The sequence below is a fragment of the Psittacula echo genome (genome assembly GCF_963264785.1).
Source record: "Psittacula echo genome assembly, chromosome: 5".
NCBI lineage: Eukaryota > Metazoa > Chordata > Aves > Psittaciformes > Psittacidae > Psittacula > Psittacula echo.
In genome coordinates this window covers 83,818,378-83,835,029 of record NC_137739.1, presented here as the reverse complement: position 1 = coordinate 83,835,029, position 16,652 = coordinate 83,818,378, and the positions used below count along the sequence as shown (strand labels likewise).

Sequence of the window (16,652 nt, the reverse complement as noted above, 5' to 3'; positions counted from 1 at the left end):
GAGCCACCTGTTAGCATCTCTGAGAGGGGCTCCTGCTTGGGCTGCCTTGCAGATGTGGAGGCCTCATTGCAAGGAGTTGTCCCAATGGCCAAATTCTAACAGAACCATAGGGAGCTTTCCAGAAAATGAAGATTTGCTTTCTAGGCCCTCTGTTGCCTCGTGTTTCACACAAAATCCGGACAAAACCCACTGGTGTTTGCAGATGTGAATGGGCTGTCAGAGGTCTCAAGTCACCGCAATCTGAGCTCAGCTGCTCTGCTTTTACCATTAACAGAAAGATTTAAGTATTCTTTCAGACAGGATGGGACCAGAGCCACGGTGCTACTACCAGTGTCTTTGTTGCCCCTTCATTGGAGGAGCTCATTGCACCTCATAAACTCTCTTCCATGATCTTCCTCCTTCTGAGAGGATGACGTTAGTGGTTTTTATGAGGGGGAGAAGAAACTGAGGCAGAACAGGTCTGACTTGTTCAGAACTGCAGAAGAAATCACAGCGCTGCCGGAAACATCCCATCCAAGTTTGCTTCCAGCCCCTGACACCAAGCGCGAGGCCCGAGCACTGAACCAATCCTGCACATGGGACAGTGGGGGGAGCAGGAGGTGAGGAGCTCTGCATGCGGGCTGGTGGCACAACCACGCCTCAATGAAAGGACCCGTCAACTCAGGGCTGATGCTGCATCTTTTTATTTTCTTTTTCATTTTGCTTCACTAAGCAAATGCAGAGCCAGGGATAGGAGAGGAAAAGGTGGCTTGAGAAAAGACCAAACCAGAACAAAAAGAACAAAAACCAGGAGGGAAGAGGCAGCTGCTGGAGTATAAGGAGAAAGTGAGCTGCTAACAAGGAAGAAGTTCATAGATGCCAAGCCCGCACTAATTCTTAATAAAATACAATACTGAAAATAGGATCTGAGAGTCTCCAAAATACAATATCTTAAGGGATTGGCAATAATACAAAATAAGGTTCATTATGTACAAACGAGTTCTGCTCTTGTCTCTGTACAACGTGGGAGTGGGAGGCACAGGGACATGCTCAGTAGAGGTGGCAGGGTGGAGGAGGGCGTGCTTGGACCCGGCAGTGATTCTTTGTGCTGGGGTGAAGGATGGGGAGTGCAGTGGTATCTGCTGACCAGCGGGTCCTGTGGAAACCTCAGGAAGAGCAGGGCTATGCTGAAGGCCTTCCTCTTCCTCATCCCACTAGCCACGCATTGGTTGCAGTTAGCTGTGTCCAAATTTGTCTTGAATGGCTTCAGGGGGCAAAACCGGTTTTAAAAGGGAGAAAAGAGGGATGTGAGGGCTCTTCCCTTGCTTCTCCCAGTCCTTGAGCAAGAGCCGTCCCATCCTTCTTCTCCAGGGGGCCCTTTCCACTCACAGCCTGGGGGGAGAGGAGAGGCTGGGGCACTGCAGAGTGAGTCCAGAAGAGAAACAAGCCAAAGAGGAGCCTGCTGTGAGATCTGCCAGAGTGCACAGGTACAAACACGGGGCAAGCAGCCACATCCCAGATCTCCCATACTCATGTCCCACATTGTCCTTCCATCAAATGGCAGCTGAGGGAACAGAGCAAGGAGACACTGGAGCCTTTCAGCAGGGCTTTTGCTGGGGAAGAAAAAGGGTCAGAAGTGGGTGTCTGGGTGCTAAAGAGGATGGCATAGGCTTGAGATGAGGTCATTTCAGCACCGAACTTGGCAGGTCTGGCCTGAAGGGTGGTATGGGAAGAGTATGCTAACTTTGGTGCCAGCACTTAAAAGGAAGAGGTCTAAAGCAGTCTTTGGTAACCCTGGCCAATTCCAACATGCCACCTCTTTCCTGACAGATATACCTGTCACCAGAGATACCAGTAGGTCCTCAGTGGCTTTCACAACACTGCTGTTCACACGGAGGATGCGAGGGGAATTATGGTTATCCAACAGTCCTCCAATGGTCTTCAGAGCTCTCCTTGGAGGTTCCTAGAAAGACTCCATTTGGCATGAAGCAGAATTGGGGATGGAGAAGTGGGATGGGGATCAGGTTCTCTCAGTCCCAAAGGATGAGGCCTGCAGAATGGAAAGTGAAAAGGCCACTGACCTGGTTAGCACTGCACTGTAGGGCCCAAGGTGGGAACAGCAAGGAAAATACCACCCTTGACAAAGCAAGGGTGCTGAGCATGGGAAGAAGTGGGTTGTGGGGGAAAATTGTTCTCTATTTCAGAGCTCTGGCTGCCCAGAAGCTGCTGACTAATTTTTATGGTGGTTTATCTGTCTGGGATCTGTCTCCCCCACTCCATTTGTGTGCAGATCTTTGCAGATAGTTGGTGTGGAAGTTATGTTGGCATGTCCATCAAGAGAAAACTAGAGCAAAGGAAGATCTAGGTTTTCTCTCAACAGAAGCAGAAGTATACTAACAGATGGAGGGGAAGGAATGAGCTCAAACTCTCCAGAGCCATCTCTTCAGCACCAGCATCACCCACTCCTAAGCCCCCCAGGCAGGACAGTCAATCCAGCATTCTCTCTCTCTCCTTCAGGTGCATCTGATGTAGCCAAGGGACAGCATCTGATGTACCTGGGGACAGCCCCCTTGGTCTGCAGGCCTTGGGGAGTGAGCTGAACAGTTTGAGGGCTTCCTCTGATCTCCCTCCACCCCAAGGTGGGCCCACATCCATAGGGTAGTGCTCATCTAATCAGGAGGTAAGGCCAGGAGAAGAGGGTGTCACAGGGCTTCGCCAGATGTTTATTGCTGGTTCTGGCACTCCTGTGACTCCCCTCAGAGAGATCAGTACTAAGAGGGAGCATGGGAAAGGGGAGGAGCTGAACCCAAGGCCAGTTTAGGAGGGTCTGAATGCAGTGTCCTCTCCTGCCAGATCCCCTCAGTTGCTTAGTGAGGAGGGAATCCTGCAATCAGACAGATGAGGCCTTGAGGTCCAGCAGCTGCTACAAGTATTCAGCTGTCTCACTGGTGCTTGTCTCCCTGAGGAAAAGAAAAGACAAGGCATCAGTCAAGGTTTATTGCAACCTCCTATGCAAGTTCACCTCTCTGTGTGCCCAGCTGGTTTGCTCTGTCCAGGAGGGAGCCCTTCCCCAGGGAACCGAATGACCAGCAAGCCTGGGACTACTTGAATCACCCAGTCCTTCTCAGCTCTATGCCAGTGCTTGATGGAGTCCCAAACTTTTGCTCTAGCAAATAAACTTGGTTTTACTCTCCCTGACAGCACTGGCCTCATCCAGTCATGATTCTTCAGCTAATGTACTACCCAGGCAGCTCAGCTGTCCTTGGCTTGCAGCAGAAGGGACATACATAAGCTGCTGCTCACTCCCAGACACCATGCTGTGTTTTAGGGCTTGCAGGGTCTCCCCCAGCACCCGCTTACCTCTCGTGGAGTTGCTCTTTGAGGTGAGTGAGAGTTGGGTCAGTTATGTTCTGGTCAGGATTCTCCATGTGGGATTTGCTCAGATATTTGGCTGCCTCATGTGTCCTGGCCAGATGAGGTCTTCCCTCCTCAGACTGCCCTTTTTCAGGCTCCCACCCCTCAGGATGGTCCACGGTTAGGAAAGAGCTATAGCTCTCTTCTAAGGAGCCAGCACCCTCATCATAGAAGAGGAGGCTCCGTGACTGAACTGGAAAAGAGGAGTGTTGGTTAGCAATGAGGACAAGGTCTCTTGCAATGGGTGAGGGTCACAGTGGTGGTTTCAGCACACGCTCACCCAGCTATGGCCTTGTCTGTGTGTTCTGGAGGATACCCATCCTCCCCCCAGCTTCAGGAGGCAAATGCCCTCCATGACACACAGCCTCTTCAGATGACAATCAATCTGCCCTAGGACTCTTCCCTCACGTTCCTTCCTTTGACACTTGTCATGTTTCGGGGCAGTGGTTAGTAGGGAATTACAACAGGTCCAAATATGGAGCTGTTATCAGAGTTTGTACCACTGACACGCCAGAGCTCCAGCATATGGGGTAGGCACTAAGAGGAGGATGCTATCCCTGAACTGGGAGTGTTGAGAGAAGAACTGGAAATGGTTTGTCAGGGTGAAATGGAGGAATCACGTTAGACTCACTTTTACTAGTTGTGTAAATGTCTGGTGCTGGTGTTGCCTTCACTGTCTGTGATGTTGAAGAGAACTCTGGGAGACAGGGCATCAGGGATCCCAGGATCAGAACGAAGCAGAGTGCCAGCACCTAGGGAGGAGATCAGCACAGAGTTAGTGCTGCTAGCCCTAAAAAAACACTCCCCCCAAGCACACAGACGTAAGGCTGTGTGAGAGCATGTGGTCAGGCTGACAACAGGGTTCCTGTGGTCCTTCACAAAAGGAAAGGGCTTGCTCTGCCTATCTCTGCTGCAAATCTTAGAAGGGAGGTCAGAAGCTTCCTCGTGTTGCTTTATTTGAAGTGTTTCTGGTTCAATGGTGAGAACTTGCCTGTCCAGTTGATAAAAGATGGTGGAAGGCATAGCTGAGGAACAAGGTGAGAAAGAGGGAGACTCAACAGAAGGGATGAACTATGCCTTGACCAAAGGGAACCTGGCCATTGGCTCAGTAGGAGCTGTAAGAAAACAAGCTTACTGGCAGGAATCTGTGAGGTACCACAGCACACAGCAAGGTGAAGCCACTGTCCATGTGAGGACAGAAATGACAGCAGAACTGCAGCCACCTAATACCTGATGGCAATGATGGAGAGTCCAAGGAAAGGGACATGCAGGTATTCAGGACATGCACGTATTCAGCACATATATGTGCTTGACATGCACGTATTCAGGACCATGTGTTTGTACCTTCTGCTGTCAGGCAGATCAGTCAGAGCTACTGGGCAGTGATGAAAGGAGAGAGGCAGATGAAACCTCCCTGGAAATTCCCCTCCGGAAGGTTCTGCCATGACAGTAAAGCTTCACATTGAGATGCCAGTGCTGATCATAAAGAACTCTATAGAGTTTAGGGAACTCTAAGAGATTCTGAAGAGATTCAGAGCAGCCCTGCGGAGAATGGCTTGGGGGTGTTGGTTGATGAGAAAATGAACATGAGCCAGCAGTGTGCGCTTGCAGCCTAGAAAGCCAACCGTATCCCAGGCTGCATCAAAAGGAGCGTGACCAGCAGGGCGAAGTAGGTGATCCTGCCCCTCTACTCTGCTCTCGTGAGACCTCACTTGAAGTATTGTGTGCAGTTCTGGTGTCCTCAACATAAAAAGGACATGGAACTGTTGGAACAAGTCCAGAGGAGGCCACGAGGATGATCAGGGACTGGAGCACCTCCTGTATGAAGATAGGCTGAGAAAGTTGGGGCTGTTCAGCCTGGAGAAGAGAAGGCTGCGTGGAGACCTCAAAGCAGCCTTCCAGTATCTGAAGGGGGCCTATAAGGATGCTGAGGAGGTTCTCTTCGTTAGGGACTGTAATGATAGGACAAGGGGTAACAGGTTCAAACGTAAATGGGGGAAGTTTAGATTGGATATAAGGAAGAAGTTCTTTACTGAGAGGGTGGTGAGACACTGGAATGGGTTGCCCAGGGAGGCTGTGAATGCTCCATCCCTGGTGGTGTTCAAGGCCAGGTTGGGCAGAGCCTTGGGTGTCATGGTTTAGTGTGAGGTGTCCCTGCCCATGGCAGGGGGGTTGGAACTGGATGATCTTAAGGTCCTTTCCAACCCTAACTATTCTGTGATTCTAATTACCAGTATAGAGCAAGAGGGGACACATGGGAAACAATACAGAGCCAAATGCTTGTTACCTGAACACCCATGTGCCATGTGCCATGGGTGGTGTATAGCTGCTGCCAGCTCAGTGCTCAGACTGAGCATGTCAAAGAGGCAATGCATCTATGTATAAACCAGCTAAATTTGACCTGTGGGGACACCTGTGGGGACAGCCAGCAATTGCTTGACTGCTTTTCAGAACAGTCACCCATTTAGGAATAGCCATGCCTAACGAACACACAGAAGCTGCTACATCAAGGTAATTTTGACCACCAGTGGATTCCAGGACATATGGAAGATCAAATACCAGCATGGAGATACTGTGCTATGTGAAGAGGGATTTTAATTGTTCAGACTGTTCATGGCTGGCTTTAAAGTGAGGAAATTAAATGTCTAAGCACATCATATCAGGCACACAAGGAATTTAGAACTCTTATTCCACTAAAAAAAGAGAAGGAAAAAGAAACTTTGAATAGATGTTGCTTGGAATTATCACAGCCAAACACACAGCTCCCAGAAAGGGGAGCCAGCCCTGTGAAGCCTGTTCTTCACTTCTTCATCAATATAGGCTCTATGGGCTGGGAAAGAGCAGTACACTTAACAGCTTGCTTTAACATGGCTTTCAACTGGGACTTTGCAAACCAGCATTGGTTTTACTCTGTTTTGTTTCAGATTAACTTTGATGCTCTGGTTCGGTTCCAGTTCAAACTCTACAACACTTCATAACTCTTGGTTTGGCTTTGACCACCACAGCTTTTGACCATCTCACTGTTTTGCCCTCTTGAAATGTGAGGGAAACTACTGAAAAACCAGTTGGAAAGGTGGAGGCCAAATGACTCAGAAAAAGACATCCTGAAAGCAGAGTTCTCACATGGTTCACTGTCAAACTGAGGGGAAGCAGCAGATGGAGGAGCAGAGAGCGCTGTTATGGCTCTGGCAAGATTCAACAGTTTTAAGCTTGGCTTGGATGACGGACTGTGTCAGATCTACAGATGGGAGAGCCTACAAGCAGACTGGCTTTTGGTCAGGATTCAAATTCAGAATGATCTTGACCATGGGGAGAAGTGGTCCAAGAGAACAGCAGCAGATCTGTACAGACAAATGTCAAGACCTGCTGAGATCCTGGAGGCAGCAGGACTGATTGACAGAGGAAGCACATCAATGACTTTGTGGCCAGGCAGAAGAGGATCTGGGAGTTAAAATGAAGCACATGGTGGGAATAAGTCAGTGTCACGTTGCAAAGGGCAAACTTCAGCCCATGCAGTATGAACAGGCTTTCTGGCTGGCTCTGTACCAGCCTTCAGGTGGAACACTGTGTCCAGCTTTGAGCCCTGTGCTTCCATAAAGATGTGGGGCAACTGGAAAAAGTCTGGAAGAGAAGTCTGGGAACAAGCAGTGATTCAGCCTACAAGGGAAGACTGAAGAAAGAGTGGTGATTTAGCAGAGCAGACTGAAGAGAGTTGCTCAAAACCCATAGTTATCAAATATATAAAATACAGCTACACAAAGAGGGGTAAACTCATCTTGCTTACAGTGGGCAATAGGCTTAATAGGCTTAAGCTAATGCAAGGAAGCTTTATCTGGGAAAGATAACAAGGGACTGGAATGGTTTGCTTGAGGAAGCTGAGTTCTGTTCATCACTGAAGGCCTTTAAGGACAAATATCCAGCAGGAATGACTCAGGACTAAAAAAGAAGGGTGCTCTGCTCCACTCCCATGCTGCAAGGCATGATAATTCTACATATCTGTTGTGATAAGGAGTGCTGTATTTGGAAATGGGAACTTGGGGGCCTATGAGAGGAATCGGCCAAAGATAGAAAAGCAAATGACAAATTCTTTGAATGCTTTAGAGCCAGGAAGCCTGAGAGAGTCGGTGTGTGGGCTGGGATGCTGTGGAATGAAGGGAGCAGCAAGGAGAGATAAGACATTGCTGGGAAGCTAAATTAGGTATTTTATCAGCCTATAGCACAGGGGATGTCTGGAGGGCACCTCTTCTGGACTTGCTCATTCCAGGTAGTAGCAATGAAGGATTTCAGGAGCCAGGGGTGCTCTGATGAGCTGCTGCATTAAGGAGCAGTGAGTCACTGAGCTCAGCTGGGTCACACCCGAAAATGTGGAGAGAACTTGGGAATGAAGCCACAGAGCAGCCAACAGAAAAGAGAGTCAGGCATTAAAATCTGGTCTGACACGGGGGCAGCAAAGAGTAGCAAAATTTGAGCAGATTTTGGAAGGAGAAAGTGCTGGAAATTACAGAGCAGGGGCTCTCGAACCAAGGAACTGAATCAAGAGTGAAAAACAACCCCTCAGGACACTGGAGTGCTGAGAAAGTGGGGCAAGCACCTCACCATCTGCTTGCATTTCATGCCTGTTAACAGTACTGAAGTGATTTCTAGATGCAGATAACTAACTCTGACAAAGTTGTCACAAGCAGCTACTATGACAATGCTGCAAAGACATCCTAGGGTTGAAGGTTATATTCTTATCATGGATCAGAAACTTTCACCCTAGCAAACAAATTAGATGAAGAATAAGCAATTGATTCTTATCTATAGCCACACACACTGGCATGCCCCAAAACTCCACAGTGAAGCAAATATTGCGTGTGAATATTGTGTGAAATATTGCTTCACTTTGAGAAAGGAGAGGCAAACAGGATTACCAAAATGATCAGACTACCCCAAATAATTCTGGTTAGTCAAAAAGGGCAAACAAAGAGAATTCCAGCTGGGCTTAACAAAGCCTGATGTACAGACATAGCAAGAACAGATGCTATTTCTTGCTGATAATCACAAGATAATGCCCACTGGGAAGAATACTTGAACTGTTGGCCTGTCCTGCTGGTTTAAACATTAAGCATCACCAACTGAGCAAAAGAAAACTCTCCCCATTGTGATGGAAACTCATTGAAGATTTTTTCTGAATGGCCAATAGCTAATGCAAAGCAAACAAAGTGCTGGTTTGCCCAGAGAAGAAGGCAGTGAAAATGCAGGAATTATTCTAATGCTGTTGCATGAACAGCTGACACTACCCATGTACTTATGATACAGGGCCCAGTTCTGGTGACTGTGACACAAAAGGAGACAGATGTAACTGGCAACAGAGCTAAGCAGGGGGGAAGAGGGCAGAGACAGGCAATCAACAGAGCTGGCTGGGGAAGCATGGCCCATAAGGAGAATGGAAATGAAGCTTATACCATTAGGCAGGTCCCAGTCTGTGTGGAAGCCATTTTGTAGGGTCTGGAGACTTTCCCAGCTACCAGAGCCTGCAGCTTCTGTAACTGCTGGAGCAGAGTCCTGTGACAGGAAACAACCCAAACCACAACCTGATAAGGATACAAGAGTACCAGTACTCCCTTCATATATTACCCTGATTTTCCCTTCTTGTGAAAACAAGTGTCTCACCCAAAGAGAACAAGTGTTCTCCAACCAAACAGGCTTGGGAAGCAGGAAACAAAAATGGGTGAGTTTGAGATATAAACTGTGCAGGAACTGTGGGAGGAATGCCCGAAGATGCTGTTACATTAAGGTAATACACTCCATCTCCTCACTAGTAGATCTACCACAACATTCACTGCAACTACCCACCATTATGAATGACCCGTTTAGGACTCCTGGGTGCCTCAAAGCCCAGGCAGTCACCTCACAGAGCCATGGAGAGGCAGGTTACCATGAAAACCAGGCTCTGGGATGGAGACTGAACTCTGTGGTCAGGTCAGACCCTGAGCACAGACCCGTTTGCTCCCTTTTCACTCAGACACACACTTTGGAGCTCAACCTGTGTCCCAGTGGTGGAGAGAGAAATAGAAAACAGTTGTAATCCCCTCCAGCTTCTTCAGTTTTGCAAACCCTGCACAGGGACATGGGCAAAGCCAGATCTTGAGTTCAGATTCATTCTCTGGCTGCTCTGGCTGGAACATGTACTAAGGTCTCTCTGCCCCATTTAACTGGACCTGGGTACTGGCACACATAAACACAAACTGGTATAAGGTGTGTTACTAGGAGCTACCAAACCCTTCACTGGGCTGGTGGAGAAATATGGGATGAGGGAGACTACAGAGCACATAGTTCCCCAGGGCTGCAAGTTACTCACATGCAGACTACTGCATGCTTCCCCTTGGGAGCACTGACTGTTTAACACAGATATGTTCGAGCTTTTATAAAATGCAAGGTCTTGGAGCCAGGAGATCGCAGGAGAATCCCAGCTTTATCTCTTTCCAAATCCTCTTCTGCTCCTTGAAATGTGGAGAGAAGCACAGAGTGTCCCACTGGCAGCGCTCAAAAACCAAACCCAATTACAAAGAACACAATGTGTATTCTAACAAAATAACCCCTAATAATTTCCTGGCTTCATGAGCTGCAGTGGCTGCGGGGGGGAGTGTGGCAGGGTGTGAGACTGGCTCTCTAGCTGCAGTTCTCCCCTTCAATTTCAGCTGGGGTGATAGAAATGGGGCTATAAAAATGAGTGCCCACCTCACCAGCCCTGGAGCTGACTGCCCTTGCTCACATGTGCTGCCCCCAGTAAGAGGGAGCAGAGCTGGGCTGCCCATTCCCAGGGCAAGGGTGGGAGTCTTTATTATTTGCTTCCAAGGAAGCTTTCTGCTTTCAAGTGAACAGCAGCAGCAGATAGGAGGGAGATTCTGGGCTTGTTTTGCAAGGGGAAGAGGCATGGCAAAGGCCAGGGTACCACATGCACAAAGGGGTTGTCCTGGATTTGATGGCAGCTGGGATCTCTACCTTTATTTGGGGAATGGGCTTCCCCTATATTCACCAAGTCTGTTCAGCTCTTTCTCAAGAGAAACCTGAAACAGCCACATTGTGTCCAGGGCCTTATATTCCTCCTAAGAGCCCAAGAGCAGAAACAGTTGGTCTGAGAAGCTGGTGTGAGGGGCTTGCCTAGATGCAGCTGCCATGAAGACGGCCAGAGGAGAGGGCTGGAGGGCAAGGGGAGGGCAGCATGAGCCCAAAGGGCTGCAGGGAGAAGGAGGAAGGGATATGAGAAATGCTCCTTCCCTCCCTCCCCTTGCTGTGGAGCAGCCTGGCTTTCCCAACACAAACATTCCAGGCTCTCTAACCAAACCCAGCTGCTGTCATGGGCTCAAACCCAGAGCCTCACTGAGCAGCGTTTGTGCTGCCAGGAGCTGGGGAGCTGCCTTTCTCTGCTCACCCCCTGCTTCCCTTCCTGCCCCCCTGCCTCCCTTCCTGCCCCCTGCCCTACCCACACATGGGCAGCTCTGGCCCTTCTTACCTGTTTGCGTTTTCCAAGGTCTCCACTTTTTTCCACAGTTCATTGTTTTCTGTGGTGTATGTCTCAACCCTGTGGGAATAAAACCCACAGCAACTTAGTTACAAAGGCCAGACAGAGAAAGGAAGTGTATCCTTGTCTCTCCTGGTGTGTGGAAGCTCAGTGGCCTCATCCATCACCTGCAGATATGGTCCTGGAGCCAGATGTTCCTGGCCCATCTGGTTGCAGCCAGCCCCAATGGACCAGGGATGGTATTGCAGGTAGACAGTTAACGTGTGACAGTTCCCAGTTCGGGCTTTCCCAAGGGTTGGATTGCCAGTAGCACCTGGTTACAGGCAGGTCAAGTCAGGACAGACTCAGTTATTATACAGGCTTTTCCATCATTTGCAAACCCCCCTAAGGAGCATGGAAAAGGAACAGGGGGACAAACTCAAACCTGCCCTACTCTGAGAAGCTGCCCTGGCTGTGCGCCTTGTGTGTGAAAACCGGGCAGGTCAGAGCAGATGCTGGGCCAGCTCCCGCTGCAGGCACACGAGGGCAGCAGAGAACCTGCAGGATCCATCCCATGGCTTTGAAGGGAAAGTGGTTGGGATGAGTGAAGGGAAGTGTCTCCAGGCCGGCAGGAAGGCAGGCCAGGGACATAGCCTGATCCTGCGGGAGGTTTCCAGCACGGCCTCTGAAGCAGGCGTTCCGTGTAAAAATTGGGCTTGCAGCGAAGGTGTCAAACTGAATGTTGAAGGGCCCAAGCGGAGGTTTTGACAAACCAGCTCTGCCAGAAAGCCAAGTTGACTGAAGACTTGTTCCATTTAAAAAGAATCCACTGAATGCTGCTTTTGGTTCGCATTTAAACCTGGCATTGTTTGAAAGCCATCTGTCACAGCAATGCACCAGCGGAACAAACCGCTGAGCACACACAAGCACCGCAGCCACGGCAGCTCGGATGCTCTGGACCTGCCACCGGAGCGGAGTCAACCAACAACCCAGCCCGAGCTGAAGGATCTGGGTGTGACACGAGCTGTGGGTGATGTGCTCTGATGCCTGGACATCCACACAGAGGTGCTGCTTATGGAAGGACAGGAGAACTTGAAGGTGCTTTGAGGCATCAGTGTTTCTGCACGCTTAGAGCAGATAAATAAATAGCATCAGTGAGAAGAGCTCATTGAAGTTGGGTTTGGGGATTGGTTTTCTTCCATTTTGCTGATCTCACATGGTGTAAATAACAGGGAAGAAGATGGTATTTGCACAGAAATAGGAATTTGCACCTGGATTGTGGCTTTCTTTTTTGTCTGGGAATGCCCATCAGGGGCTGCTTGTACTGAAGGCATCAGAGGATTAGGTCCTTAATTGTTATTTTCCACCCTATCAGTGTCATGTAATGTCACCTTAGGCTTATGCCTACCATATATGCAGGACCTCAGGGTTCCAAGGAGAAAACCAGAGCTCATGCAGGGAAGGGAATGTGGGGAATAACTGTAGTGCAAGGTTTTTCTTGCTATCAAATGCTTGTGTGTCCACCGTTATGGAAAGAGAGGGGGAAAATCTGTGGTCAGTGCTCTCAGAGGGCCTGCTGCGTATGGGACAGACAAAATAAAAGCAATTTCTAGTGGGGAAACATGACTCTTACCCAAAATCCCACCTTGCTGGCAGCCAAAATGGCCTGTGTTCTGTAGGGGACCAGCCAAACTAAGCAGTTGGAAACGCAGGGTTTCTAGAGCAATCTTTATCCTGCAATAGGATTTCTAGGAGGGAAGGGAGTAGGGGCAGGATCCCAAAGCAAACTTTTGTGCAGCCAGCCTTGCAAGGAGTCGTGCTCTTTGAGCAACTCAGAGACAAAAGCAGTAGCCAGGGGGGCTGTGCATGGACAGGGCTCCTTTTCAAAGGTAAGGCTGAGAAGAAGAAACTTACTTTTTCTCTAGACACTCCACATACTCTTTCTTCTTCCTGCGACTCTCCTGAGCAGAGATCTGTGAGGGGGACAGCCATCAGAGAGGAGTCAGAATCAGAAGCCTCTAGACATTGCTTTGGGGCTTCTTCATCTTGTCTGTTCCCTGCACACACAGCACCCTAAAGGTAAATGGGGAAGTCGCCTTCCAGTCTGCCATTCCTACTGGTCTCCAGGCCAAAACTGGGAGGGATTGATGCTGTAGGTATGCGGCCTACAGGCCATAACCATTTCTTGCAGCATGCCTGTGCCCCCTGCTGCTGAGAGCAGCTTTAGGGTTGCTTTGAACACCTCTGACTCACGTGGGTACGTGCTGTGGTCATCTGGTCAGATTCTGCCCCAGATCACTTCTGAGTCACTGAGTGACTAATTCAGGGTCTCATTATTTGTCCCAGGGGATGCTTTCTAATCACAGTCTGACGTCTCACAGCTTTTGCCTGACTAATGAGCTTTGTGCATCACTCATCCTGCACCATGCAATGGCTCTTGTTTCCCAGCCCCCACAGCAAGGTCTGACCAGGCTGATTTGTCTGACCTTAGCTTGGGGGTCCCACCAAAGGCCACACTTCCCAGATACAGCTGCATGCCCAGCACGCATGGAGAAATGCTCCATGGCACCATTTCTGTGAGTTGGGAGGCTTGTTCCAGAGTACCAAAGGCAGGATCCCACCTTTTCTGAGTGGCACTGCAGCTGAGCATGCTCTGGAATCATGAGAACTGCATTGATTACATATTTTGCACTCACCTTGTTCTTGATTTTCCTCCTGACCCTCTTCAGTGCTTTCTCCTCTGCTTTGGTGAGGGGCAGCTTGGTAGGAATGGGGTAGCCCTCAGCAATCAAGGTGCGTTTCTCCTCTTCAGTCAAGAGCAGTGGGCCAGAGGTCCCTTGTAACTTCTGAAACACACAGAGAGCAGCCATCAGCATCAGCAAGGAGTTCTATCCCAGTGACCCTCCTTAAAGTCTTGCAGAGCAGCTAAGGGCTCAGTACAAATAGGTGCAGGGCAGTGCTCTTTCCTACTCTCAACTTGATCCTGGGGGCACAGCTCAGCAGTTGCTTTCCTCTTTTACTTGGGAGGGCATCTGCTCCTTCACAGTAAGGCTGGCTACACACTGGCACTGCAGGACCCTGCCAAAGAATTTCTGGGTGATGTTTAAAACACAGCCTGGTTATGGGAATTCTCAGTTATTCCCTTCTCTTTCTTTAACCTCCTCAGAAAGTCCTGCATTGCATAGGCTGCATCCTGAAGTACGGGGTGAAAGACAGCACTTGCTAAAGCAGGGTAGCTGCTGGTAGGCACTGTTCAAGACTTACTGCACCTCTCCTCACTCCTGTGAGCACCATCCTGTTCCCACTCCCTGTGCTAAAGCATTGCCTTGCCAGAGCATTCCAGGTCAGAGACCTGAACAAGAGCAGGATACCCATCATGAGCCTTGGAAAGCCTCCAGCCCCCTCTGAGCACCAAGGAGCCCTGTGTCCCAGTAACATCCTCCTGCCTCCTTACGTGTGGTGCTGTGAGGAGAGGTGAGGAGGAGATGGCAGTAGAAGAGCGAGCAGCAGGTCGGGCTGGGCTGGAGGGAGGCAGGGACCGGGGGCTCTGAGATCCATCGCTGTCACTGCCATGGCTGCTGGGAGGAGTAGGAGGCATCTGCACCAGGTCATCTACTGGGAAATAAAAGGAGATCAAGTCAATGACTCTCATGTCAGCCTGTTGGTACAGGCACAAGGACCTGAACAGCAACAGGAAAAGGCATTGTCATAACAGAAGATGGAAAAGAGGGTGATGAGCCTCTCACAAGATAAGGTGGGTCTGAGAGCAGATCTGGACTGAGCACTGCCCAAGACAGGGGTGAGGCTGACCTCAGATGTGCTAAACTGGAACTGCAGGAGTCAGAGAGCTGGCAGGAGCTTTGCCAACACACTAAAGATATTTACAAAGCAACAAGGTACTCCGGTGTCAACCAAAACGGAATACAAAGCCTGTGATATTTTGCTCACAAGCACAGGAAGCTCTGTAAGACAAGAGCTCTTCCAAACACACTGCAGGGTTCACACACTTGCCAGCACACTTGATCCAAAGGGGCTCCGGTCACTCGGTTGGTTTCCAAGCACTTGAAAACTGTCCCCACTTTGTACTGAAGAGCCCTGGGGCCTTCATGGAGGTGGGAATATGCCTAAGGAATGTCTCTCTGCAGCAGTGGGAGTTCCTATAGTGCTTTCATTTGTGCATCGGCAGATTTTCAGATGCTTGGGTTTCTTTCAAATTAAACTGGATCCTGAATTTCCTGACTTTCAGATGGTTGTTTTTGGATAACACTGCAGTCTCTCTGAGGATTTTAAAGGCTCTCTTGCATATTTCCAACTCTGAAGTAGCCTGGCTTGCCTGGGAGTCCCTGTATGAACAATTCTGTGTGTGACTGCTGATCCAGACACTGATCTGAGTTGGAACAGTGCAGCACTCACTCTTCTACTCAGCTGTGCCCCAGTGCTACCTTGCATGGCTTCGCTCTCAGCTGTTATCTTTTCTCACTGTATAGTAATGATCTATATCCGAGTAGTATAGAGGGATGTAAGTTGACCAGCAAATTCTATCCTCTTACCTGTAGGTACATTTATAAACTGGTTCACCTCTTTGGGTTCAGCTTTGATCACAGGTGCTGGAGTCATTTCTATGGGAGTCTGTGGAAGAGAAGCAGAAAGAAGCTCTTGGGTGCTGCTACCTCTCCTGTCCAGAGGGCTCCCAAGCCGCTGCTCCCCTGCTCTCTGTCGCACCCCATCTCACAGTTCTGACCCAAAGCAGCCTCTCACCACATGTAACAGAAACAAAGAGTCCAGACATAAGCCCCCATGGCCTGTGTTGCTGGGCACACACAGTGCAAACACATTTTTGCAGAGGAAGAGGCAGTGGCAAATGGATATGCTGCCAAGCGGTGCACTGAGTACCTCCAAAAGGGAGATGACTTTTATCCTTGGCAATCTGCTAGACCCAGACAGTGGAAATTAAAGCAACCTATACATTACCCTCTTTGATCTGCTTCATTAGAAATGGGAGGATAGAGGCTGTACAGAAACAGCCAGAACCACCCTTGTCCTGCTTACGTGATTTTCACCAGGGCTGCTGGGCAGCTGGTTCCAATTGCAGGGGACTGATAGTTAAATAAAGAGTAGATTTATTCCCATCTGGGCTGTACTGCCCCTCAGCTCACCAGCCCCCAGCCCCCCAGCGTCTGGGGGAGCTTTTATACTAAACAGACACACTGCAAACTCCTCCAGACTGTAAATACAGCTGAGAGAGCGCCATAGGGTGGCTGCTGAGTGCACAGAGCAGAGCTCTGAGGGCACAGCAAGTTCAAGCTGTATAAATAATGGAGGAAGTTTGTGCACAGTTTTGGCTGGAAGTACCCATTTGTTTTGGATGGTTGTTTAAATGGGAAGATGCTCAGCATGAGTGAAAAAAGGAAGTGAACCCCAGAGATGCTCTACTGTTATCTACTGGGCTGCTATAAGATAGCCAAGGTCTGTGTGAGATGAGTCAGACTTTCCCATCCAACATGGTTGGACTGAAGACATGAGCCCCCCACCTAGACCCATCACCAGTGGCATAAGTGAGTCTCCTCCAGACAAACAGACTTCTTAGGAACTTAGATATCACCAAAAGACTTGGCCCCTTTTTCTTAGAAATCATGATTCCTGCTGCTTCATAGGGAAAAGCAAAGCAGGATCTGGAGTGGGACCTCTACTTCCAGTGAACAACTGATAAAGTGAGAGGCCATATGATAAGCCCAAGGCCATGAAAAAGGCAGTGGCAGAGCAGGGGTTATACTGA

General features: G+C 49.4%; 1 protein-coding gene across 1 annotated transcript in view; it reads right to left on the bottom strand.

Moving 5' to 3' along the window:
* Window positions 1-2,855: 2,855 nt before the first annotated feature.
* Window positions 2,856-16,652, bottom strand: part of CREB3L1 (cAMP responsive element binding protein 3 like 1) — a gene marked incomplete at its 5' end in the record, with an annotated part of 42,993 nt that continues 29,196 nt past the window's right edge. Inside the window, 9 exons of the mRNA XM_080619517.1 lie at window positions 2,856-2,939; window positions 3,340-3,586; window positions 4,025-4,145; window positions 8,838-8,937; window positions 10,889-10,957; window positions 12,791-12,849; window positions 13,573-13,722; window positions 14,331-14,491; window positions 15,427-15,505. Coding sequence (XP_080475643.1) covers window positions 2,903-2,939; window positions 3,340-3,586; window positions 4,025-4,145; window positions 8,838-8,937; window positions 10,889-10,957; window positions 12,791-12,849; window positions 13,573-13,722; window positions 14,331-14,491; window positions 15,427-15,505 — 1,023 coding nt within the window. The 3' untranslated portion in view covers window positions 2,856-2,902. The remainder of the gene's footprint in view (window positions 2,940-3,339; window positions 3,587-4,024; window positions 4,146-8,837; window positions 8,938-10,888; window positions 10,958-12,790; window positions 12,850-13,572; window positions 13,723-14,330; window positions 14,492-15,426; window positions 15,506-16,652) is intronic.